This window comes from Bos taurus, chromosome 4 (assembly GCF_002263795.3).
Source record: "Bos taurus isolate L1 Dominette 01449 registration number 42190680 breed Hereford chromosome 4, ARS-UCD2.0, whole genome shotgun sequence".
Taxonomy (NCBI): Eukaryota; Metazoa; Chordata; class Mammalia; order Artiodactyla; family Bovidae; genus Bos; species Bos taurus.
Window position 1 is genome coordinate 105,376,163 of NC_037331.1, and position 25,780 is coordinate 105,401,942.

Consider the following 25,780-nt stretch of genomic DNA (forward strand, 5'->3'; position numbering starts at 1 on the left):
TGGAGAGAGAAACTGATGAACCAAGTATTATTCATTCTTTCGCTTCCTTACTCAACAAAGAGCTGTATATTTAAAAATATCAGTGGACATTGGGTTGAATGCTAAATACAGGAGATACAGAGCTGAAGAGGATGATTGAGACCCCAGCTCTTAGGCTACATGGACAGACAAGCGAGTATAATAGAAGGTGACAAGCAGGAAATCGGATATGAACAGGAACACAGAAAAGACAAACTACTGGAAGAAACCCCGCCTTCCCCCTTTTATTTGCAAAGGGAGCTTTCCTCCTGTCACAAGGAAAATGAGGGACTTTTTATGGTCTTTTGGCAACTGCACTCATCTCCTCCAATTGCCACTCACTTTATAGGGCAATAAATCGATCTTGGCAGAAGCTGACTACATCAGACTGATCACCTTTGCTCAGTGCTCCTCAAGACCCACTGAAGGACAGACACAGCACATAAAAGATACGGCTATGAGGTGGGTGCTTTTCCCTATGCAGGTCATTCTTTGAACAAGCAGTGTCCCTTTCTTCTTGTACTGGCTGGAGAGGAGAGCTGTGTGTGAGAGTCTGTATGTATGTGTGTGTGTGTGTGTGTGTGTGTGTGTGTGTTTGGGGGAGAGTCTCGTGTGAGAGGGTCCTCTCTCCTGGAGAGAAACCAAAGAAAGAATAAACAGATGGGCTCCTTCTGGTCTCTAGCTGAATGTGGTATGGATTGGGAGAAAGGTGAACTTGTCTCTTTGGGCAGAGAGGGAGATGGTTATTCAATCCTTAAGGGTTTTGGGAAAATAGCCAGGATTTTTATTATTCTAAAACGTTGTTTGATACAGAAAAGTAACTTTGGGCTGGGAGGGTATCTAAGCAGGGAAGAATTTCTACCTTCAGGAATCCCTACTCCTACCCTCTGCGTGGATGACAATGGTTCCAATAGCTGGAAAATTCCCAGGGTTGTCCCCAGAGTGTCTGAACCTCTGGGAATTACAGGTGCTGAAACTGCTTCTCCACAAGGATTAAGGAGCTATGGAAGAGGTGCTTGCTTTTGGTTTGAGGAGGCTGGAGAGAAAAAATCTCCCCATGGAGAGAATTAAGAGAGATTTGGAGGAAGAGGCTAACTGATGGATAGTGTGTTCACTGTGGTAGTGAGTCCTGGGCGGAATGGAGGAGGAACTAGTCAGGTTATTGTGAACATGTGGGCTGGGTCATTCAAATTTCTCTTCCTGCCTGAAATTCCACCATCGGAGAGTTGGCCTCTAGAACTTCAAGCTCTTCAGCCTAGGAATCATTGTGGAGAGAGTAAGACTGTGCGTCTGCGCTCTTGGTTGTGTCTGACTCTTTGCAACCCATGGACTGCAGCCTGGCAGGCTCCTCCGTCCCTGGAGCTTTCCAGGCCAGATTACTGGAGTGGGTGGCCATTTTCTTCTCCAGGGGATCTTCCTGACCCAGGGATCTAACCCGAGTCTCCTCTGTCTTCTGCATTGGTAGGTGGATTCTTTACCACTGAGCCAGCTGGGAAGTCTGAGAGTAAGAATATTCAAATTCTAATTTAAGAAGTGGGGCATTTTAGTTTTTACATCAGTTCCACAACTAACTATGATTAGACAAAGTTCCTTAATTTTCCCTTATAAAATAGGAGTCATGACGCCTGCCTGATCAACCTTGACATAAGAATTTTATGGAAACATAGTCATAGGAGATATATCTTATGGGACTGAGAGTAACTCTTTGGATAATTTAGGCCAGTGGCAGACACCTGACAGATCTAGGCAACTAGGAAAGAATGGAGAATAAAGAATCGTTAATAAACCCCAGCTTCAATCCCAAACCCCAGTCCTCAACTCCATGTTGGCAAGTTGGCTGTAGATCTTTGCTCCTCACTCCCATTTCACAGTTAAGGTGCTTCTTTTCTTGGCTTATTAACTATTAACCTAAAGGTAGACTCAGATGAAAAGTGAAGCTATACGCATAAGAAAGTGCTTGCAGAAATGGTCATGGCATTGGGCTGGGGTTGAGAAGAGCAGGGGTGCAAGGGAATGGAAAGTTGAAGGAGAGGCAAAGTTAAAAAGAGAGAATTCTTTATCTCTATCAATTTATAGATTGTCACTGCATAAATGTTGGTTTGGTGCAGCTGAAACCCAGGGAATGAAGAGGCTGGGGGGCTGGGCATGGGAGGCGTCATGAAGACCTTTGGTTACACAGCTAAAGAATTTGTATTGTTTTCTGGAGAATCACTGAAGACTTGAATACAAGAGAATAAAACGATCTTGTTCATACTCTAGAAAGATCAGTCCGGCTGCAGTGTGTTCAACGGATTTCAGAAGCAGGGAGAGCGGAAGTAGGGGGCTATGGGGAAAGTGGTGGTGACAGTTCAGGCCAGAAATGATAGTCTGAATAGAGTGTTCCCAGTAGGAATGGAAAGGAAGGGACATATTTGAAAGATATCGGTAAAGTATTTGACTGAACTTGTAGCTGGTTGGGAGAACTAACGGGAGAGGAGTCAGAAAAAGTTTCCAGGTTTTTGAAGATGTTGTGATTCTGTTCCTTAAGGTATTAACTGTTTGAGAAGGAGCCAATTGGCAGAATTGGTGAAGCTAGGACTGGGCTATGGGGAGAGATGATTTCATGTTTAAACAACTTGAATTTAAGCTTGTGGGAAATCCAAATGAGACATCTAACAAACAGCTGAATATATGAATCCAAATCTCTGAGCTAGAAATACAGGTTGGATTGTCCTCAGATATTATACAAAGTCACAGGAGCAATGAAAATCACTAAAGGAGAGTGAGCAGTGGCTCCACGATGAAATACAGGGAATGTCGCATTTCACAAAATAGGAGACTACAAAGAAAATTGAAGAGAAGCCAGAAGAGTAGGTAGGAAATTAAGATTGAGTGATATCAAACGATCCAAAACCGAAGAATTTTACAGAGGAGGAAGTGGTTGGGAGGGCTGGGTGATTAAGACAGGGCTCTTTGTATTCAGCAGTTAAACCCCTAGTGATCTTGGCAGGAGCAGTTTTAGTGGGATGTGAGAAACAGAATTCATGCCATTAATATGAGAGGAAGGTAATGCAGAATGTGTGGAATTATCATTTTGGAAAGTTGCCAAGAAAGGAAAAAGAAAGCTATAATGGTCTAGAGAAGAATACAGAGTCATCAACAGAGTTTAAGGTGAACTTTTTGCCCAGCCTAATATTTATGAGAGGAAAGAGCAAATTCAGAAGGAGAGGTGGATAACATAAGAGGGAAGACGCGTACCTGGTAGAATAAGAAGTTTGAAAAATTCAAAGGCTCTGAGATCTAGGGAATAGATACTAGGATTATACTGAGACAAGAAGAGGAAAAACTCTTTCATTGCAAAGAGAGAGAAAAGGACCAGAACTTACCCAAATATGGATAATTTTTATAGAAAAGCTCGAGTTGAGAAGCAGGGAGATAAAATAGTTGCTGCAAAATAGTTATCTTGTCTGGAATGTTGGAGATAATATGGGAAATACACATCCAAATAGTTGAAATACCCGTCAGTCAGTATGAAAACTAGGATAAGAATGTGAAGTTCTTTGATTCCTAGTTCAGTTCATACCCTCTAAAATACCAAATATTTTAAAAGTTGTATCTATGCCTGATGTTTAGAACTTGGATCTGGGCTCAATATTTAGAGCTACTGTGAGCCACTACATTTACATGGATTTGTGTGCCCTGACCATACAAGTAAGCATTATATTGAAGATCAGGACTAGTTTCATTTCTGTTACCCTATTCTTAAAAGGCTTAGTGAGCTCTAAACAGTTAAACACCTCAGCATCACCGGCATAGGAATTGGAATAAGAAGACCTGGATTCAGGTTTTGTTACCTTCCCCCTCCCTGAGTGGACCTTCGTTTCTCTGCCCAGGGAGGGTGTGAAGATCAAAGTGGCTTTTGGAGCCATCTCAACCCTTCCTGTCTCTCCCATGCTCTGTTCCACTCCTCCTTCCCTCCCTTTAATTCTTTATGTCTGATGTATTTTTCCTTAGACAGTAATCGATCCCTTTGCAGACAAAAAGGACAAGAGTCCTACATGTGTTGGATGCACTGACCAGAGTTTCTTGGAGACACTGTGATGAGCTGGAACAGATACTTCTGGATTGCATAAAGAGGAATGCTGATAATCATGTCAGCTGGCAAGGAGTTGGAGACTAATCAGGATGCCTACCTATTTTTTGGAATGATGGGGTTTTGCAGTTTACTTTAATCCTGTTGCCTGTGTTCATCTAGATGGCGAGGAAGCTTAGTGCATTGGAAATCCTCCTGATCATCTTCATCATAATTGTACTTGCTGTAGATATCCTCTTTCTGATGCTTCTGTTGGAGAAGCCTTCAGGTAAGGGAGATGCTTGTGGCTATTGGATTGGAAGGAGTGAAACAGAAGTCCCCTCAGGATGCCAAAGACATCCTTTTATTTCTTTATTCCTCAGCATGCCACCACATGGCATTATTCACAGTCTATATCCACAATTAATTTAGATAAATTTCCAAATGCTGTGTTCTTGTTCTACAACTATACCTAAAATGAAATGCTAGTAATATTCAAGGTCTTCCAAGTCCCATTTGATGTAATTTTAGCAAAATGCAAAATGAGACTCATCAGAAGCCTGTCCTTCAACCTAGAGTCATGAATGAAATAAAAAAGTCTTCAAGAAGAATAGTTAACAGTGCCCAGTCCCTTTACATTATGGAGAAAGAAATTGGGCTCCAGTAGAGTTAGGGACTGATTAACTTGACCTAAATATGTCAATTACAATTCGCCTCCAGCCCATGTTCTGATAAATGCCTATGATTTCTTCATGGATACCTTTGAAATTCTTCTCTCATAGAAACATCCCACAGAATGCCTTCTTTCCTTCATCTGAGCCACCAGGGAAGCCTTCCCTGCACACATTGTACTCCAAATAATAATATACACAATACAAAAATCTTTTCTTAAAATGAGTTTGAGGTTTACTCTGCTTGATAAAGCTCACTATATCAATATAGATTTAGTGTGTAGTGAAAAGAACCTGTACCCACAGCATAATCCTACCTATTCATTCTTTTCACCACTCTTCACAGTAAACATTGAGGTATTTTCTAGGAACAACTATGATTTTGTGAGATGATATGAAAATATATACAGGCCTTCTTTCCATGGTGTAGTGGTTATCACATTCACCTTATACATGAAAGTTCCCCCTTCCAAGGTGGCACTAATGGTAAACAATCTGCCTGCCCATGCAGGAGACATGAGAGACGAGGGTTTGATCCCAGGGTCGGGAAGATCCTATGGAGGAGGAAACGGCAACCTACTCCAGTATTCTTGTCTGAAAACTCCCATGGACAGAGGAGCCTGGCAGCCTACAGTGTGTGGGCTCGAAAAGAGTCAGACACGACTGTAGCAAGTAGCACATGAAAACTATAACTCAAAATGGATCAAAGTTCAAAATGTAACAGCCAAAACTATAAAATTCTAAGAAAAACATAGGCATAAATATCAATATTTGTGACCTGGGGTTAGGCAACAGTTTCTTAGATATGATACTCAAAAAAAAAAAAAAGCATAGCATCCAAAAGAAAAAAAAAAGAGCAAATTGGACTTCAAAATAAAAAAATTTTGTGCTTCAAAGAACACTATCAAGGAAGTGAAATGACAATCCACTAAAGGAGGAACATATTTGTGAATGATGTGCATGAAAATGATCTAGCGTTCAGAATACGTAAATCTTATGATTCAAAATTAGAAGAAAAATAATCAAATTTCTAAAATGAGCACAGGAGTTAACAGACATTTCTTCATGGAATGTCTATAAATGGCCAATAAGCCATGAAAATGACAGTCAATATCATCAGTTGTTTGGGAAATTCAAGTCAAATGAAATATCCTTTACACCCACTAAAATGAAAGTGCAAGTTGCTCAGTTGTGTCCAACTCTTTGTGGTCCCATGGACTACACAGTCCATGGAATTCTCCAGGCAAGAGTACTGGAATGGGTTGCCATTCCCTTCTCCAGGGGATCTTCCCAACCCAGGGATCAAACCCAGGTCTCCTGCATTGCAGGCAGATTCTTTACCAGCTGAGCTGCAAAGGAAGCCCCTTCCCTTGTGGAAGGGAACAGTCAGTAAGTTGAAAACAACCCAAATGTACATTAACTGATGAGTAGATTTTAAGGCAGAGAAAGAAATGGCACCCCACTCCAGTACTCTTGCCTGGAAAATCCCATAGACAGAGGAGCCTGGTAGGCTGCAGTCCATGGGGTCGCTAAGAGTCGGACACGACTGAAGCAACTTAGCATAGCATACCATAGCATAGATTTTAAGAAGTGTTATATTCATATCATGAAATATGATCCAGCCACAAAAAAGAATAAAGTACTGTTAAATGCTGCAACATGAATGAACCTTGAAAATATTACACCAGGTAGAAGCCAGATGTAAAAGGCCACATATTTTATGATTCTGTTTATATGAAATGTTCAGAATAGGCAAATCCATAGAGACAGAAAGTAGATTCATGTTTACCAGGAACTGGGAGAAGAGAGAAATGGGAAGTGACTACTAATGAGTATGTGGTTTCTTTTGGAGTGATGAAAATGTTCTGGCATTAGATGGTCATGGTGGGACAACTTTGTAAAATATTATAAGCCGTTGAATCGCACACTTTAAACACGTGAATTTTATGGTATGTGAATTATGTCTCAAAAAACTCCCAGCAAAACAAAAAGTAAACGTGTTGAACCCTTGGAGAAGTGTTAAACATTCTATGCAAATGTAGATCCCAGTTACTAGCGATTAGTGACTGGAGAATTGACTAAAGTCTAGGGCTGTTTCTTCCCTAGGACTGTGAGTACACACCACATTTTCAGTTTTGTCCTTTAATTTCTCTGCAGGTGCTTCATTTGTTCCAGAGTGCCCAGAAATCCCCGAATCAGAAAGGATAGACTGTGCCCCTGGCCAGGAGGTGACAGAGGTCAGAGAAAAATGGTCCTTGCTGTGGGCCTGCTGGGTTTTATTGAAAAGAGGAGTATGTGCCGTGGGGAGAGGGTGGTGATAGAGTGGATTATGGGCCTCTTGACTTATTTGGAGTACTTTCTTTCTTGCCTGATGAAATGAACAGCTGTTGCTGCTGCTGCTAAGTTGCTTCAGTCGTGTCCAACTCTGTGCGACCCCAGCAGCCCACCAGGCAACACCAAGGAAATCAGGGAAGCAGCCAGGGGTAAAAGGAAGAGGAGGAGGAACTAACAAAAGGGTTGGCCATGGGGTCTGAAGTCCAGAGTAGAGGGAGAGTTCTCCATGTTGCTGAATGTATCCTACCGTGATTCCAAGGAGTCATGGAAAGGTTAATGTTTGAGGGCTTGAATTCACATTCCTTGAGAATAGAGGCCATCAAGCATATATAAATGACTGAGTTGTTGTAGAGCCCAAATGACTTGTTATAATAAGAATCTTCTGAAATCATGTTATTGGCAAGTCATCCCAAAGAACATATGTTAGAAAACATAGATTTTCTACTTGAGTAGTTTCCATAAGAATGTCAACTATTGGAAGCCTTCTTAATTGTAACTTAATGACTTTATCATAAAGGTATAGATATTTAGACTGTATTTCTTTATCTCATATTCTATATTCTACATCCCATAATTAGGACTGCATTAAATTTTAGGTTTAATTTAGGTAACAGTGACATAATTTTAAACCTTCTCATTTTAAAAACATGTTCAATACAACCTCTTTTCATTTCAACTCTTTTATACATATATGCATATTTCTCAACTGTTTTCATATATATTTCGTTCAGTTCAGTTCAGTCGCTCAGTCGTGTCCAACTCTTTGCGACCCCATGAATCCCAGCATGCCAGGCCTCCCTGTCCATCACCAACTCCTGGAGTTCACTCAGACTCCTGTCCATCGAGTCAGTGATGCCATCCAGCCATCTCATCCTCTGTCATTCCCTTCTCCTCCTGACCGCAATTCCTCCCAGCATCAGGGTCTTTTCCAATGAATCAACTCTTCCCATGGGGTGGCCAAATTACTGGAGTTTCAGCTTTAGCATCATTCCTTCCAATGAACACTCAGGACTGATCTCCTTTGGAGACAGGGATCAAGACCATCACCATGGAAAAGAAATGCAAAAAAGTAAAATAGCTGTCTGAGGAGGCCTTACAAATAGCTGAGAAAAGAAGAGAAGCAAAAACAAAGGAGAAAAGGAAAGATATAAGCATCTGAATGCAGAGTTCCGAAGAATAGCAAGGAGAGATAAGAAAGCCTTCCTCAGCGATCAATGCAAGGAAACAGGAAAACAACAGAATGGGAAAGATATATTTCATTACAGATGTATTATGAAATATTTTTCCTAGATGTTGCATATACAAGGTTTTTGTTGTAAATATAGTTTATTATATTTGCTAACTGGCGCTTCTTTTATTACTAAAGATTATTTTATTTTTATCAAATATTATTTATAGTAAATATTATATTTATTAAATTTTATTATATATTATATTGATATAATATATTATGCTATAACATATTATATTAATTATACAATTTGACCAACTTAAATTTCTCATTGTTTCTAAAGTGGTTTATATAGCTCATTTTATTGTCATTGAGTATATATTTATATGGGCTTCCCTGGTGATTTAGATGTAAAGAATCTGCCTGCCAATGTAGTAGACCTGGATTCTCCCCTGAGTCGGGGAGATCCCCTGGAGAAGAAATGGCTACCCACTCCAGTATTCTTTCCTGGATAATCCCATGGACAGAGGAGCCTGGCTGGCTATAGTCCATGGGGTCGCAAAGAGTCAGACATAACTGAGAGACTAGTACAGCAACCCTTATAGTTATACCCTAGGCAAATAATTAAACAATGAAAAATCCAGTTCATAGGATTTTTATCTTAATTATCTTCCATGATAATACAAAAATGTTTTCTCAAAGTATTTGTACCAATTTACATTCCCTCCTGAGTTCATTTGCTCTATATCCTAACCTACTCTTTGTATGGTTTTCTTTTTCAATATAACTGTTCTGTGGCTTTAATTTGTTTGTTCCTCATGACTAATGAAGTTAGACACTTTCATACCCTGATTGGCTAGATGGATAATCATATTTGTGAAGGGTCTTTTCCATTTCTTGTTTTTGTCTAGTTTTTTCTATTGGGATGTTCATATTTTTCTTATCACTTTGTAGTATTTACATATTTTGGATGCAAATCTTTTGTCATATAAATTTTAAGTATTTCCTTACACTGTGGTTTGACTTTTAACACTCTTCATGGTGACTTTTGATGAAAAAGTTTTTAATTTTAACAAACCTACTTTATAGTTAGTGAATTTTGTATTCTACTTAAAAATTCTTGCTTACTCCAAGGTTAGAAAAATGTATTTCTATTTTTTTTTCTCTAAAGGCATTGTTGTTTTTATCTTCCACACTGAGATCTTAAAATAAGTCTAGAGTTGACTTTTGTGTATGGTGTCAGGTAGGAGTCCAGAATATTTTTTTCCTTGAATTTCTAATAGACCCATCACTGCTTACTGAAATTACCATCCTTCACCCTCTGCATTGTAATGCCACCTTTACTATAAATCATATATCTTTGTTTATGTTGATTTATTTCTAGAGTCTCTTATTTTGTTCCAGTGTTAGTCTGTCTGCTGTTTTGCTAATTTCACATTACCTTCATTACTGTTAGTCAGTCGTGTCCGACTCTTTGTGACTCCATGGACTGTTGCCCTCCAGGCTCCTTGTCCATGGGATTCTCCAGGCAAGAATACTGAAGTGGGTTGCCATTCCCTTCTCCAGGGGATCTTCTGGATCCAGGGATAAAACCCAGGTCTCCTGCATTGCAGGCAGATTCTTAACCTTCTAAGACACCAGAAAAGCTCTTTATTATAGCTTTATAGTAAATCTTGGAGCTTCCCTGATGGCTCTAATGGTAAAGAATTTGTCTGCAATGTGGGATCAGCAGAGATGCGGCTCGATCCTAGGTCAGGAAGATCCCCTGGAGAAGGAAATGGCTATCCATTCCACTTTTCTTGCCTGAAAAATCCCATGGACAGAGGAGCTTAGTGGGCTATAGTCCATGGGGTCACAAAAGAGTCAGACCAGACTAAGCAACTGAACAACAGCAACATAGTAAGTCTTGACATGTAGTTGAGTAAGTTCTCCAAATCATTATTTTTCTTTAAGATTGCCCTGCTTATTTTTGACCCTTTAGATTTCTGAATTAATTTTAGAATCAGCCTGTCAGCTTCCTCTCAAAACCCACCATAAATTTGATTCTGATCACATAAAATTCATAGATTAATTTTGGGAGAATTGACATCTTTATAAGTGAATATTCTAATCCATGAATGCAATATATTTTTCTACTTATTTATTAAGATTTTGGTTTTGAGATTTTTGGTACAGAAGACATAAGTTTTTTCCAAAATTTTTCTAAGTACTTTATGTTTGATTTTATTTAAATATTATTTTTAATTTTCCATTTAGCTGTTGTTGGCATATAGATTTAAAGTTGATTTTTTAAATATTTGCTGGTCTTAAAACAGAAATCACACTAAATTTACTTATTAATTCTCCTAGTTTGTCTATGGCCTCTTGGATTTTCCTTTTACAACAGTGTTACCTGCAAATAATGACCATTTAAGATTTTTTCAAATGTACATTTTTCTCCTTGTAACACTAAGGATACTTTTTCATTCTAATTTTTCTGTATACTTTGGGATATGCAGCTATAGTAGGTTTTAGAAAATGGAGACTGATTTTAAATAATATAAGAAATAACATTTCAGTAAACATTAAAAGTAAAAGTAAAATGTTAACTCTAAAGAGGAATCTCTGATTTTGAAAGAATTTGGCTACAGATCATTCACAGAATTAAAGCATCCATCAGAGACTCTACTGAAAAAAAAAATCCTTGCCTCAAATGGAAGTTGAATAAGATAATTTCCAAGCCTATTTTCAGTTCTCAAGTTCCATTAGTCAGTAATTTCTGAGGGCAAAATGACATAAAAGTCTATGAGAAAGACAACTGAAGAGTACTCTTTAGAAAAGTTTGGTGCTAAGGAAAGCATAGAGATAGATTTGTTATGAGTCAGTTGCCATAATCCAGGTGTGAGTTTACGAGGATCTGTGTTATTGCATAACTATGGAAACCAAAAAGGCCGTATGTATATCTCAAAGGTTTCACTTCACTTCTGGTGTCTGGGATACAGGAAGTGCCTTAAAACTGAGACAGGAATGTTAGGGCAGACTTCATGCAAAAGTGCTGTGTTTATCTGACTGTATTGGATTTCTTGTCTTACCTGTTTTTTTTTTTTTCTTTTTTTAATAGAGGTTGGTAGACTTTGGAATGATTTATGGCAATGTAACTGATCTTTTGAACTCTAAAGATCTCAGCCTCAGAGGTAGCAGGGCTACTTAAATATCTGTCTCAGATTTAGGAAACTCAACAGCCTAGAAGTTACCCAAAATTCCCAAACTTCTCCACTGATCCCTTCCAACCTATTTTGTATTTAAAGAGGATGAAGCAGGAATATCGGTTATATATTTGGAGAATTAGTAAGTACTTTTAAGGAGATTGTATGGCTATAATCTAATTTTTGTTCCATCTAAGTTGTGTCTGTCCTTTATCAAGCCCATCTTTGCATGAAATGTTCCCTTGGTATCTCTAATTTTCTTGAAGAGATCTCTAGTCTTTCCCATTCTGTTGTTTTCCTCTATTTCTTTGCATTGATCCCTGAGGAAGGCTTTCTTATCTCTCCTTGCTACTCTTTGGAACTCTGCATTCAGATGCTTATATCTTTCCTTTTCTCCTTTGCTTTTGGCTTCTCTTCTTTTCACAGCTAAGGCCTCCTCAGACAGCCATTTTGCTTTTTTGCATTTCTTTTCCATGGGGATGGTCTTGATCCCTGTCTCCTGTACAATGTCACAAACCTCCATCCATAGTTCATCAGGCACTCTGTCTATCAGATCTAGTCCCTTAAATCTATTTCTCACTTCTACTGTATAATCATAAGGGATTTGACTTAGGTCATACCTGAATAGTCTAGTGGTTTTCCCTACTTTCTTCAATTTAAGTCTGAATTTGACAATAAGGAGTTCATGATCTGAGCCACAGTCAGCTGCCAGTCTTGTTTTTGCTGACTGTATAGAGCTTCTCCATCTTTGGCTGCAAAGAATATAATCAATCTGATTTTGGTGTTCACCATCTGGTGATGTCCATGTGTAGAGTCTTCTCTTGTGTTGTTGGAAGAGGGTGTTTGCTATGACCAGTGTGTTCTCTTGGCAAAACTCTATTAGCCTTTGCCCTGCTTCATTCCATACTCCAAGGCCAAATTTGCCTGTTACTCCAGGTGTTTTTTTACTTCCTACTTCAAGAAAATTAGAGATACCAAGGGAACATCTCATGCAAAGATGGGCTCAATAAAGGCAGAAATGGTATGGAGCTAACAGAAGCAGAAGATATTAAGAAGAGGTGGCAAGAATACACAGAACTGTGCAAAAAAGATCTTCACGACCCGGATAATCACAATGGTGTGATCATTCACCTAGAGCCAGACATCCTGGAATGTGAAGTCAAGTGGGCCTTAGAAAGCATCACGACGAACAAAGCTAGTGGAGGTGATGGAATTCCAGTTAAGCTATTTCAAATCCTGGAAGATGATGCTGTGAAACTGCTGCACTCAATATGCCACCAAATTTGGAAAACTCAGCAGTGGCCACAGGACTAGAAAAGGTCAGTTTTCATTCCAATCCCAAAGAAAGGCAATGCCAAAGAATGCTCAAAATACTGCACAATTGCATTCATCTCACACGCTAGTAATGCTCAAAGTTCTCCAAGCCAGGCTTCAGTGATATGTGAACTGTGTACTTTCAGATGTTCAAGCTGGTTTTAGAAAAGGCAGAGGAACCAGAGATCAAATTGCCAACATCTGCTGGATCATGGAACAAGCAAGAGAGTTCCAGAGAAACATCTATTTCTGCTTTATTGACTATGCCAAAGCCTTTGACTGTGTGGATCACAATAAACTGTGGAAAATTCTGAAAGAGATGGGAATACCAGACCACTTGATCTGCCTCTTGAGAAATCTGTATGCAGGTCAGGAAGCAACAGTTAGAACTGGACATGGAACAACAGACTGGTTCCAAATAGGAAAAGGAGTATGTCAAGGCTGTATACTGTCACCCCGCTTATTTAACTTATATGCAGAGTACATCATGAGAAACACTGGGCTGGAAGAAGCACAAGCTGGAATGAAGATTGCCGAGAGAAATACCAATAATCTCAGATATGCAGATGACACCACCCTTATGGCAGAAAGTGAAGAGGAACTAAAAAGCCTTTTGATGAAAGTGAAAGAGGAGAGTGAAAAATTTGGCTTAAAGCTCAACATTCAGAAAATGAAGATCATGGCATCCGGTCCCATCACTTAATGGCAAATAGATGGGGAAACAGTGGAAACAGTGTCAGACTTTATATTTTTGGGCTCCAAAATCACTGCAGATGGTGATTGCAGCCATGAAATTAAAAGACGCTTACTCCTTGGAAGGAAAGTTATGACCAACCTAGATAGCATATTCAAAAGCAGAGACATTACTTTGCCAATAAAGGTCCATCTAGTCAAGGCTATAGTTTTTCCAGTGGTCATGTATGGATGTGAGAGCTGGACTGTGAAGAAAGCTGAGCGTCGAAGAATTTATGCTTTTGAACTGTGATGTTGAAGAAGACTCTTGAGAGTCCCTTGGACTGTAAGGAGATCCAACCAGTCCATTCTAAAGGAGATCAGCCCTGGGTGTTCATTGGAAGGACTGATGCTGAGGCTGAAACTCCAATACTTTGGCTACCTCATGTGAAGAGTTGACTCATTGGAAAAGACTCTGATGCTGGGAGGGATTGGGGGCAGGAGGAGAAGGGGACGACAGAGGATGAGATGGCTGGATGGCATCACTGACTCGATGGATGTGAGTTTGGGTAAACTCTGGGAGTTGGTGATGGACAGGGAGGCCTGAAGTGCTTCGATTCATGGGGTTGCAAAGAGTCGGACACGACTGAGCGACTGAACTGAACTGAACAGAACTGAAGTTGTGTCTGAGTCTTTGTGAGCCCATGGACTGTAGCATGCCAGGCTTCCTTGTCCTTCCCTGTAATTGCTTTGTTTATAATAAGCGTGAAAGATTGATCTGTTATATTTACTTAGTTATTTTAATTTAATTAACTTTTAATTGGAGGATCAGTTCAGTTCAGTTCAGTCGCTCAGTCGTGTCCGACTCTTTGCGACCTCATGAATCGAAGCACACCAGGCCTCCCTGTCCATCACCAACTCCCAGAGTTCACTCAGACTCATGTCCATTGACTCAGTGATGCCATCCAGCCATCTCATCTTCTGTTGTCCCCTTCTCCTCCTGCCCCCAATCCCTCCCAGCATCAGAGTCTTTTCCAGTGAGTCAACTCTTCGCATGAGGTGGCCAAAGTACTGGAGTTTCAGCTTTAGCATCATTCCTTCCAAAGAAATCCCAGGGCTGATCTCCTTTAGAATGGACTGGTTGGATCTCCTTGCAGTCCAAGGGACTCTCAAGAGTCTTCTCCAACATCACAGTTCAAAGGCATCAATTCTTCGGCGCTCAGCCTTCTTCACAGTCCAACTCTCATATCCATACATGACCACAGGAAAAACCATTGGAGAATACTTGCTTACAATATTGCATTGGTTTCTGCCATACATCAACATGAATCAGTCACAGGCATACACATTTATACTGTGATTTTTCAGAGCAATTATAGTAGATGTTGTTGCTGCTGCTGCTGCTAAGTCGCTTCAGTCGTGTCCAACTCTGCTCGACTCCCACCAGGCTCCCCTGTCCCTGGGATTCTCCAGGCAAGACGACTGGAGTGGGCTTCCATTTCCTTCTCCAATGCATGAAAGTGAAAAGTGAAAATGAAGTTGCTCAGTCGTGTCTGAATCTTAGAGACCAGCATCTAAAATACTTGCTAAATGAGTAGTATTGTGACATATTCTTTTGTTTTTTAAATCACAAAATCTATACTTGGATATATTCCTTTAGTATGAAAGATTCAGACATTATAGTTATGTACAAAATAAAAATAGGAAAGTCCATATTTGTAATGCTTTCTCTTTATTTCCAAATCACCTCCCCAGAATCAGGTCAAGAGCTTTGTATGTAGCCTTCCCTTGAATTTTCTAAGCTTTTGCCTATGTTAACACAGGTATTTATATATTTTGTACATATATTTATATATTTTTGGTTTTGTTTTCACCTGAATTTAGTTGTTCTCTATATCTTATTTAATAACTTCCTTTTAAAATTTGGGTCATTTTTATATATTAAAAAGTGCTTGAGATGATTATATAATTTTTTTTTGTCAATGTTGTGAATTATACTAAAAAGATTTTTTAATTTTGAACCACTGTAGCATTCTCTTGAGAATCCTCTCTTGACTATTATGAGTTAATTCTTTTAATACCCTAATGAATTCAGATTGCTAACACTTTATTAAAATTTTACATATCTATCTTTTTATTTTTATTTTTTTCTTTTTTCCCCAGGTTTCCCTTTTCTACCTATAATCCCCTACTGGGACTTTTATAACTACCTGTATAACTATTCTATTCTATCTCCATTACTTGGGCAAGCCTTGAACTCCTTATGCCTCTGTTTTCTCATGTATGAAACGGGTATAATAATAGTGCATATATCATATGTTATTTATACTATTTATATTTCTTAATCCCACATAGTACTTCTCCCCTCTACTGTCTCACCTCTCCCCCTGTCAGAGAGAGAGAGAAAAATTCTCACCACGGTCTTCTTTTTTTTTTTGAAAATATGTACCATGAGGTACTTTAGTTATTTTCAGTATTCATCCCACTTGCATAATATCTAAGACAGAACTATGTCATACCATATTCTTTGTTTTTCTGAAAAATTTCACAATATAATGTTGATAGTTTACCATGAAGAAATTAAGAAAAGAGAATAGTTTCTAATGTTTATCCATGTATTGACTGTTCATAGTGCTCTTTACTCCTTCCTGTATTTCCCAGTTTTGTTTTGATATTATCATCATTCATAAAGGACTTTATCATTTTTTATAGCTCGTGCATGCTTCCTTAGCTTTCATTTCTCTGAAGGTGTTTTCACCCCCATTTCAAAAGATACTTTCAATAAATATCTATTACAGAATTGACAGCTTTAATTTTTCAGCACTTTATTATTTTGTTTTTATTTGATAAATTTAACGCCTTTTATTGCCATACCTCATTTTACTGTGCTTTGCTTTAGTGAGCTTTATAGATACATGTTTTTTTTTTTTTTCCTTGTTAATTTTCTGTTTAGTTGATCTATCCATAAGTGTGAGTGGGGTATTAAAGTCTCCCACTATTATTGTGTTATTGTTAATTTCTCCTTTCATACTTGTTAGGATTTGTCTTACATACTGCGGTGCTCCCATGTTGGGTGGATATATATTTATAATTGTTATATCTTCTTCTTGGATTGATCCTTTGATCATTCTGTAGTGACCTTCTTTGTCTCTTTTCACAGCCTTTGTTTTAAAGTCTAATTTATCTGATATGAGTATTGTGACTCCTGCTTTCTTTTGGTCCCAATTTGCATGGAAAATCTTTTTCCAGCCCTTCACTTTCAGTCTGTATGTGTCCCCTGTTTTGAGGTGGGTCTCTTGTAGACAACATATGTAGGGGTCTTGTTTTTGTATCCATTCAGCCAGTCTTTGTCTTTTGGTTGGGGCATTCAACCCATTTACGTTTAAGGTAATTACTAATAAGTATGATCCCGTTGCCATTTACTTTATTGTTTTGGGTTCGAGTTTACACACCATTTTTGTGTTTCCTGTCTAGAGAATATCCTTTAGTATTTGTTGGAGAGCTGGTTTGGTGGTGCAGAATTCTCTCAGCTTTTGCTTGTCTGAAAAGCTTTTGATTTCTCCTTCATACTTGAATGAGATCCTTGCTGGGTACAATAATCTGGGCTGTAGGTTATTTTCTTTCATCATTTTAAGTATGTCTTGCCATTCCCTCCTGGCTTGAAGAGTTTCTATCTTCAAAAGATACATATCTATCTTTTTAAAGTGAAATTGGCTTTTATATTTTTATTTGATTGTTTGCTTGGCCTCTCCTTATCTAGTTTGTTGCCAGGATTATTCTAGTTTAATAAAATTAATCAGAACGCTTTTTTACCTTGTTCTTAATATATATATATATATATATATATATATATATATATATACACATGAGAATATTCTATTCCTTAAATCATAAGGGCAAAATATAATTGTTTTAGGGAAAGGCCTTTGACTACTTTTTACAATTTTCATGGTTAATGGTCATTTGATTTTTTGTCTCTTCTAATCTAATCTTGATTATCTAATGTTTCACTATTTTAAGATTCAAATTACAGTTTCCCATTCATTGGTAAATATTTGTGCAAACAGTTTTCTCTTAATTCTTATTTATGTTAAGAAATCCTAGTATCTGGTGTCATTCTGCATTTTTTTGTTCCTAATCTTGTTTGCTCCCCTCCCTCTTTGTCAAAATAGGACTTGATAATGTTTTCATATTCTTAGATCTTTTCAAAGAGTCTCCTTTAGGTTTATTGATCTGCCAAACTAACACCAAAACATGTCTTCACACTATAATAATTATCAGTGTGGAATTATAGCAGGAATTGATATGTACACCATTAGAATATAATAAGAAGTCCCTAAACACATATTCATATTCTCATATTTGTACACTTAAATTTAGTTTATAATAAAAATAGAATTTCAAAGCAATAGTAGAAGCTAGGTCTATTTCATGGGGATGTCTGGCTTACTTTACAATGCTCGCTGACAACACAGTAGCACATATTCTTAGATTATTACCTGGAAAAAAAATTTCATGTTTTGAATTGACTGTAGGTACTTGCTTCTTTTCTCTTTCATTAATTACTGCTTTTACTTATTAGTTTTTCATGTAGCTTTTATGGCTTTATTTTGTTCTTTTCCAGTTTCCTGTGTTGTATATTAAGTTGCTCGTGATATATAACATTACTTTCTCTCTTTCCTTGGTTCCCCCTTTCCTCCTCTATTTCTCTTTTCACCCCTTTTGGAATCTTCTAGCTGAATGTTGCTCTGTGAGTCCATTGGCCACTTGACTTACCCTTTCTACTTCCATTTATTTATCTTTGTGTATTATGTTCTTGGATAATCTTGAATTGAATTAAAACTATTTTCTTGCCTTGATGCTTCTTTCTTTTATTGTTTCCTTTTTGTTATTCAGTACAAATACTGAATTTTAAACCTTGCTGTTAGATATCTTCACTTTCAGCACTATTTATTGCTTTTCTTAATGGAAGCAACTGCTGTGTGCCTGTGTCTGAAGGTAGTAATTACATTTATTTTGAAGGCTAATAATATTTTTTCTATCAACTGCTTCCTCCAATTTGTTTATTAAGTTTGGTCCCTTCCTATCATGATGTTCAGTTCAGTCACTCAGTTGTGTCCGACTCTTTGCAACTCCATGGACTGCAGCATGCTAGGCTTCCCTGTCCATCACCAATTCCCAGAGCTTACTCAAACTCATGTCCATTGAGTTGGTGATGACATCCAACCATCTCATCCTCTGTCGTCCCTTCTCCTCCTGCCTTCAATCTTTCCCAGCATCAGGGTGTTTTCAAATGAGTCTGTTCTTCGCATGATGTGGCCAAAGTATTGCAGTTTCAGCTTCAGCATCAATCCTTCCAATGAATATTCAGGACTGATTTCCCTTAGGATAGATTGGTTGCATCTCCTTGAAGTCCAAGGGACTCTTAAGAGTCTTCTCCAACAGCACAGTTCAAAAGCATCAATTCTTCAGTGTTCTTTTTTGGGCTCCAAAATCACTGCAGATGGTGACTGCAGCCATGAAATTAAAAGATGCTTGCTCCTTGGAAGAAAAGTTATGACCAACCTAGATAGCATATTAAAAAGCAAAGACATTACTTTGCCAACAAAAGTCTGTCTAGTCAAAGCTATGGTTTTTCCAGTAGTCATGTATGGATTATGATGTTAGTTTCTCTCAAATGTTGGGTGGCTTGACTGTCATCTTTGTATTTCATTATCTATGACTGCCTGCCCTATTTGCCTTAGCTTATGCTGAGAATTGAGGAGGAGAGGGCTGATGGAGAGAAAAATGGATACTTATCTTGGGGTGGTGCTGGTGGCCTGTGTGGGGGCAGTTTATTAGCTGCTGCGTTGCCATACCTTCTGGCTCCCAGCATGTCTCCTCACTCCCTTACTCAGTCGCTCAGTTATGTCTGACCCTTTGTGACCCCATGGACTATAGGCCACCAGGCTCCTCTGTCTATGGAATTTTCCAGGCAAGAATACTGCAGTGGTTGTCATTTCCTCCTCCAGGGGGATCTTCCTGATCCAAACCTATGTCTCCAGCACATCGTGCATTGGCAGGCAGATTCTTACCACTGAGCCACCTGGGAAGCTCCCTCAGTCCCTTAACCTATGAATAAACACTTTCAGATGCCCACCCATTAGCAGGAGCTAACCAGTAGCTGTGAGAGCTTCCCAATTAATCATCCAGGGCTACATCCCAGGTTTCTCTTCCACTTCTTCACACCTACCCAGCTTGGAGCAGTTCTTTTTCTTCTCTTGTGTTTTAAGCTATAAATATGTGTTTTCCCTAGAGCTGATAAAGTTGATTTTCTGTGTTTCAGGAATTTCATAACTTTTCTGGTCTGCTGTACTGAACTATATTTTGCTGTTTTACAATGGAATTGTAATTTCTTTCTTAATGATACTTCTGTCAATTCATGTAGAATCAGTTGGGTGGAGAGGTGAATACCTGTGCTTATTTCAACATTTTGGTTCAACTTGCCATCCATTTAATTTATTATAACAAAACAAATTTTTATGTAAATTAATCTATCATTGAAACATGTATATTATCATATGTGAAACAGATTGCCAATCCAGGTTTGATGCATGAGCCAGGGTGCTCAGGGCTGGTGCACTGGGATGACCCTGAGGGATGGGATGGGGAGGGAGGTGGGAGGGGGGTTCAGGATGGGCAACACATGAAAAAGAAAATTTGTAGGAACTTTAGAAAATACATCTCACCAAATGATAGTAATTTTTTAAAAATCTATAATCAAGGCACTGTGAAAGACCAAGTGTGGTTTATTTTTTATCTTGTGGACACTGTAAATTTGTTTGACATCACTGTCTATCCTAGTTTGATCTTAACTTTCTCTGTGTTCCTTTGCTTTCCTTTTCTTACTTCTTAGAAATGCATTTCTTCATGCCGTGTGCATGCTAAGTCACTTCAACTGTGTCCAACTCTTTGCGATCTCATGGACTATAGCCCGCCAGTCTCCTCCATCCATGGGATTCTCCAGCCAAGAATACTGGAGTGGGTTGCCGTGCCCTCCTCCAGGGGATTTTCCCAACCCTGGGATCCAACCCAATCTCTTATGTCTCACCTGCATTGGCAGGCAGGTTCTTTACCACTAACTAGCGCCACTTGGGAATCCACATATTGTTAGCTATTTCCATGACTCTTCCTCGTGAGAAAGTCCATAGTGCTTGGTCCAGCATTCAACTCACTGTTGGTATGGATACTGTGAGCCTCCAGTCTCATTTCTCTCCCTTGGTATTCTTGGCACAATGAACTTACAGATTTACTGAGTCTCTTGCGCAATGCTCCTTTCTCTGCTTGGAGTCCTGCTCTGCTGGTCACGTGTCTAACCCCTCCTAGTGAATTAGGGCTGGACTTTCCTTTCACTTACCTGGAATCCCACCCTACACCCATCCCCACCCCAGTCTTCTAGGCTGGACATTGTGGCTGGTGTGTGTGTCCCCTCAGCCCCTGGGCACACCATTGCAGCACTCATCATATTGTAAGTACCTGGATTTACAAGAAGATTGTAAGTTTGCTAAAGGCAAGAACTGGGTCTTATTTATCTGTATTATTATTAATAGCTCCTTGTTGAGTAGGTAATACATGTATATTGGATGGCTGGATAAATGTATGAATAAAAGAAGAATAAATACATGACTGAATGGAATTGTGCCCCATCAGAAATTCTTCTTGGCGTAAAATTTGTTACAAATAAATAGATGACTAGTATTTTCCTTCATTTCATGTAATGCTCATTCTGTGATGTTGTTATAGGATGTCTGCCGACAGAGATATAAGTGCTGCTGGAAACCTGTGCCAGATACTGCCATCCCCTGGTGCTTCTTCCCCAGGAACTGGGGCTACGAAATCAGCAATTTGGTTAAAAATACAAGCACAGGTGAGCACTGCTCTAATGTTGCCCCCGGGATCACTTTATATGGACCAGATAAGTTAACTGCAAAATAAAGACCAAATACTTCTCTCTCCTTCCTTGACCTCTAGAGTATGAGGCCCAGTTGAGAAGGCTGCCATCACCATCTCTGTTTGGATATGATGTAATCGACACCCTCTTCAGAGCTGAATATCAGACATCCAATCGTTTCCATTTTAAGGTTAGCTTGATAGTTATCACTGAAGACATCTCTGCAGAGAGCGGAGCCTCCATGCTGTGTTCAGCTCATTCTCCTTTATAAGCTCTGAAGGCAGGAGGTGCCTTTGATTCTGTCTGCAGGAATTTCCTGATAGGATGGGCAGACTGATGTTTATTTGATGGGGGACTCGTGATTTTTTTATTTCCTTTTCAAATCAGGAAACCAAGGGTCAAGAATTAGAAGTTGTCATTACTGGGGGTTATTTGAGAGTGAAAATTTTTGTAGAAGCTCTAAAAGGAAGTCTCCTTTCTGTTTTCCGTCCGACAGATCACTGATTTCAATAACATGCGCTATGAAGTCCCCCATGAAAATGTTAAGCTCTTTGATGGGAATGCTGATGCTTCCAATTTGAGCTATCATCTAGAAGTCATTCACAAACCCTTCAGCATCAAGATAATGAGGGCCAGCAACAAAAGAGTCTTGTGAGCTTTTCAACCTTCTTTGTGTACCTTTGAATATACCTCCCAGTGAGTGCAATTCATTCTGACTTAATTGCAGGTAGTTGAAGAGATGAGTATGACTTGGGAAAATGTTTGAACCTCAAAAATGTCAAAGCTCTTACCGTAAATCATTAACACTGGTAATCTGTCATGATCGCAGAACAAAGAATACTGAAATGTAATGTGCTCATTTGCTCAGTTATGTAAATACCCTTGTGATTCATGTATGTTTTTAAAAGTGGTAATGTTATTCTTTTAGATTACCATTTACACTGGAACTCAACTTCACTATTTATCATTCCAAAGTATTATTTCCTGAAAAATTTACCAGTGAGCACCTATCAGCAGCTTAAACTTAAACCAGAAAATGTACTGGAGAAAATATAAGGATAATAATGTCAGTGAAATCTATGCAATCTTGTCACACGTGAATTACCACTCAGCTGTGTGATCCTAGGCAAATTACCTCACCTCCTCAGTCTCTGTTTCCTTGGAATCAAAACAGCCACTGCTGCTGTGTGTGCTGAGGTGCTATTTATAAAGCATCCAGAGTGGTGCCTGGCAGGACGCTGATGGAAGTAGATGGGTGAGGTTGCACTGAATAGCTGGCCTCATATCTCCAGGGCTGTGCTCCTTGAGAATCAAAGAATCGGAGACACCCTAGAAGGGCCTTCAAAGGTAGCATATAAGCAGATGATGGTAACACCTGAAACGGCTGTTCCCCGAGTGGACAGGCAGGGAAGCAGAGAGATTGCTGGCACAGACAGCTCTTACTCCATGGCCCTTTCTCCAGGTTGGACACCAGCATTGGGCCCCTCCAGTTTGCCCAGCAGTACCTGCAGCTCTCCATGCGACTGCCCAGTGCCAATGTGTACGGGCTGGGCGAACACGTGCACCAGCAGTACCGCCACAACATGACCTGGAAGACCTGGCCCATCTTCACCCGGGACGCCACCCCTACCGAGGTGAGGCTCCCAGCCTCCTGCCGATGGCTCACAGCAAGCAGTGCTTGCTCTTCTTTCCAGGAAGTAACCCACAAAGTAAAGTAGACCATCAAGTGATGTAACCTACGAAGTTACATTGATATTTTGCCCAGTTTATATAGATCTGTTTGTGTTGAAGAATATTTGTTCATAAGGTTTATAAACTCACAATCAGTCATATACAGATTTTGGAAAGCATCTCACTTTTAAAGGAAAATGTAGTTTTTTATGAGAAAGTTTTCTTACTTATTTATGGCTGCACTGCATGGCATTGGTGAAGGAAATGACAACCCACTCCAGTGTTCTTGCCTGGAGAATCCCAGGGACAGGGGAGCCTGGTGGGCTGCCGTCTATGGGATCGCACAGAGTTGGACACGACTGAAGCAACTTAGCAGCACTGCATGGTATGTGGGAATCTTAGTTTCCCCACCAGGGGGTCAAACCTGTACCCCTGCAATGGAAGCTTGGAATCTTAACCACTGGACTGCCAGGGAAGTCCTAAAGGAAAATATAATTTAATGATTATATTATAGCCTAATGTATACTAGAAAAAACATCTGCAAAATACCTTTGTTTGTCTTCAGTAACTGAGTAGTGTCTAGGGAAAAGCTTCAGCGGGGGCCATTCTCAGTAAAACTTTGTAGACTAAAAAAAAATGCCTCTTTTGGCTGCTTTGTTATGCTGATTGATGTGTATTCCAGAGACAGTGAGGTTGGCATCACCTGGGAGCTTGTTAGAGAAATGCAGAACCTCAGGCCTTAGTCCAGACCTACGAAGCAGAACCTGCATTTCAACAAGACCCACAAGTGAATCACATGCACATTAGAATGGGAGAAAAGCTGGTTTAGAGCAGTAACTTATTTGTAGTACAGGAGCCCTTCCTCCATCCCTCTCTCCCTTCCTTTCTCCTCCCTCTCTCCCCTTCCCTTTCTTTTCTCTTTCTTATCTTCCCTCATCCCCTCCACCTCTCCTTCTTTCTTCTTAATATTTTTAAAAACATAGCCTGTTTTCTCTCCAAGTGAAGCTTCCCTGATGGCTTAGTTGGTAAAAAGTCTGCCTGTAGTGTGGGAGACCCAGGTTCGATCCCTGGGTGGGAAAGATCCCCTGGAAAAGGAAATGGCAACCCACTCCCATTCTTGCCTGGAGAATCCCATGGACAGAGGAGCCTGGTGGGCTGCAGTCCATGGGGTCACAAAGAGTCAGACATGACTGAGTGACTAACACTTTCACTTTCTTTCTATCCAAGCACTGAGTCTTCCTGGCTATAATTTCAAAACCAGCCTAATTTTGCATAGGCCTGCTGGCCTTCCGTCCTTTGCATATCATGCTCACTCTCTTTCTCCTCATTTCCTGGAATTTACTGTAATCAGTTCTGTACCAGGGGCTAAGTTTGCCACATCATACCGGGAGCTTTCATTAAGCTTTCTGTGTGTTATAATCTCAATATCTTCTATTCTTATAGCACTTACATTTATACACAGTCTCTCTTTTTATATCAGTGCTCATCACAGCCTTGTGAGTGATACAGTATCCTTTTTAAAATTTTAAACTTTTGTATGTTATTTATAGAAAAATTGGAAAATAGACATAAAGAAGAAATTCAAAATTGCTCATCATATTCTCTTCTTCTGCCAGCATTTTATTGTGTGTTGTTGCCAGTATTTTCCAATTAAAAAATAATTTGGTGGTGGTTGTTGTTTAGTTGCTCAGTTGTGTTCTGCTCTTTGAGACCCCATGGACTGCAGCACACCAGGCTTCCCTGGCCTTCACCAGGCTTCCCTGGCCTTCACCATCTCCTGGAGTTTGCTCAAACTCATGCCCGTTGAGTCAGTGATGCCATCCAACCGTCTCATCCTCTGTCGTCCCCTTCTCCTCCTGCCTTCTATCTTTCCCAGCATCAGGGTTCTTTTCTAATGAGTCGGCTCTTTGAATCAGGTGGCCAAAGTACTGAAGCTTTAGCTTTAGCGTTAGCCCTTCCAATGAATATTCAGGTTGATTTCCTCGAGATACGATTTATAACATATTTATCTGTTGAGTGTACGGTTTAATAACTTTATAATTTAATAGTTTTAGTTTCAGTGTACAGTTTAATAATTTACTGAGTTGTGCAACCGTCATCATAACCCAGTTTCAGAACATTTTCGTTATCCCAGTAGGATCCTCCTTCTCTTTTAGATTTAATCCCATCCCTATCCCAGTTGCCTGCTCCAGCCCCAGTCACTAATCTGCTTTCTGTCTGGATAGATTTGACTTTGTTGGATGTTTTACATGAATAGAATTGTGTAATATGTGGTCTTTTGTGTCTGTTCTTTTCACTTACCATAGCGTTTACGAGGTTGATGAGACTTCCCAGGTGGTCCCGTGGTTAGGACTCTGCACGTCCACTGCAGGAGGCACAAGTTCAATCCCTGATTGGGGAACTAAGATCCCACATGCTGCACAATGTGGCCAAATAAGTAAAATTAAATTTAAAAAATTCTTTCAGAAAATTAGTTTGGCCTGGCTCGGTCAAAAAGAAAACAACCAAAAAAAAAAAAAAAAAAAACCATTTATGAGGTTGACACTTGTATCATGAATCAGTATTTCAGTTCTTATTTATTACTAATAGCATTCCATTGGATGGACGTACCATATTTTGTCTATCCATTTGCCTGTTGATGTTACCATTGCAAAACCTTTTTGGTACAGTATTAAACTACATCAAATGTTGACAGAGTATCTATTGTGCATGGCTTTTGATTTTATTTTAGGATGAGTAAAAATGCTTTCAACAGGTACTACC

At 39.4% G+C, this 25,780-nt stretch overlaps 1 protein-coding gene across 1 annotated transcript in view; it reads left to right on the forward strand.

Annotated features, from left to right (window-relative positions):
* LOC100296901 (probable maltase-glucoamylase 2) overlaps positions 1–25,780 on the forward strand; it is a 95,177-nt gene continuing 69,397 nt past the window's right edge. Inside the window, exons 1-7 of the mRNA XM_010804619.4 lie at positions 1–480; positions 4,253–4,358; positions 6,898–6,977; positions 21,199–21,322; positions 21,427–21,536; positions 21,843–21,997; positions 22,809–22,980. Coding sequence (XP_010802921.2) covers positions 4,253–4,358; positions 6,898–6,977; positions 21,199–21,322; positions 21,427–21,536; positions 21,843–21,997; positions 22,809–22,980 — 747 coding nt within the window. The 5' untranslated portion in view covers positions 1–480. The remainder of the gene's footprint in view (positions 481–4,252; positions 4,359–6,897; positions 6,978–21,198; positions 21,323–21,426; positions 21,537–21,842; positions 21,998–22,808; positions 22,981–25,780) is intronic.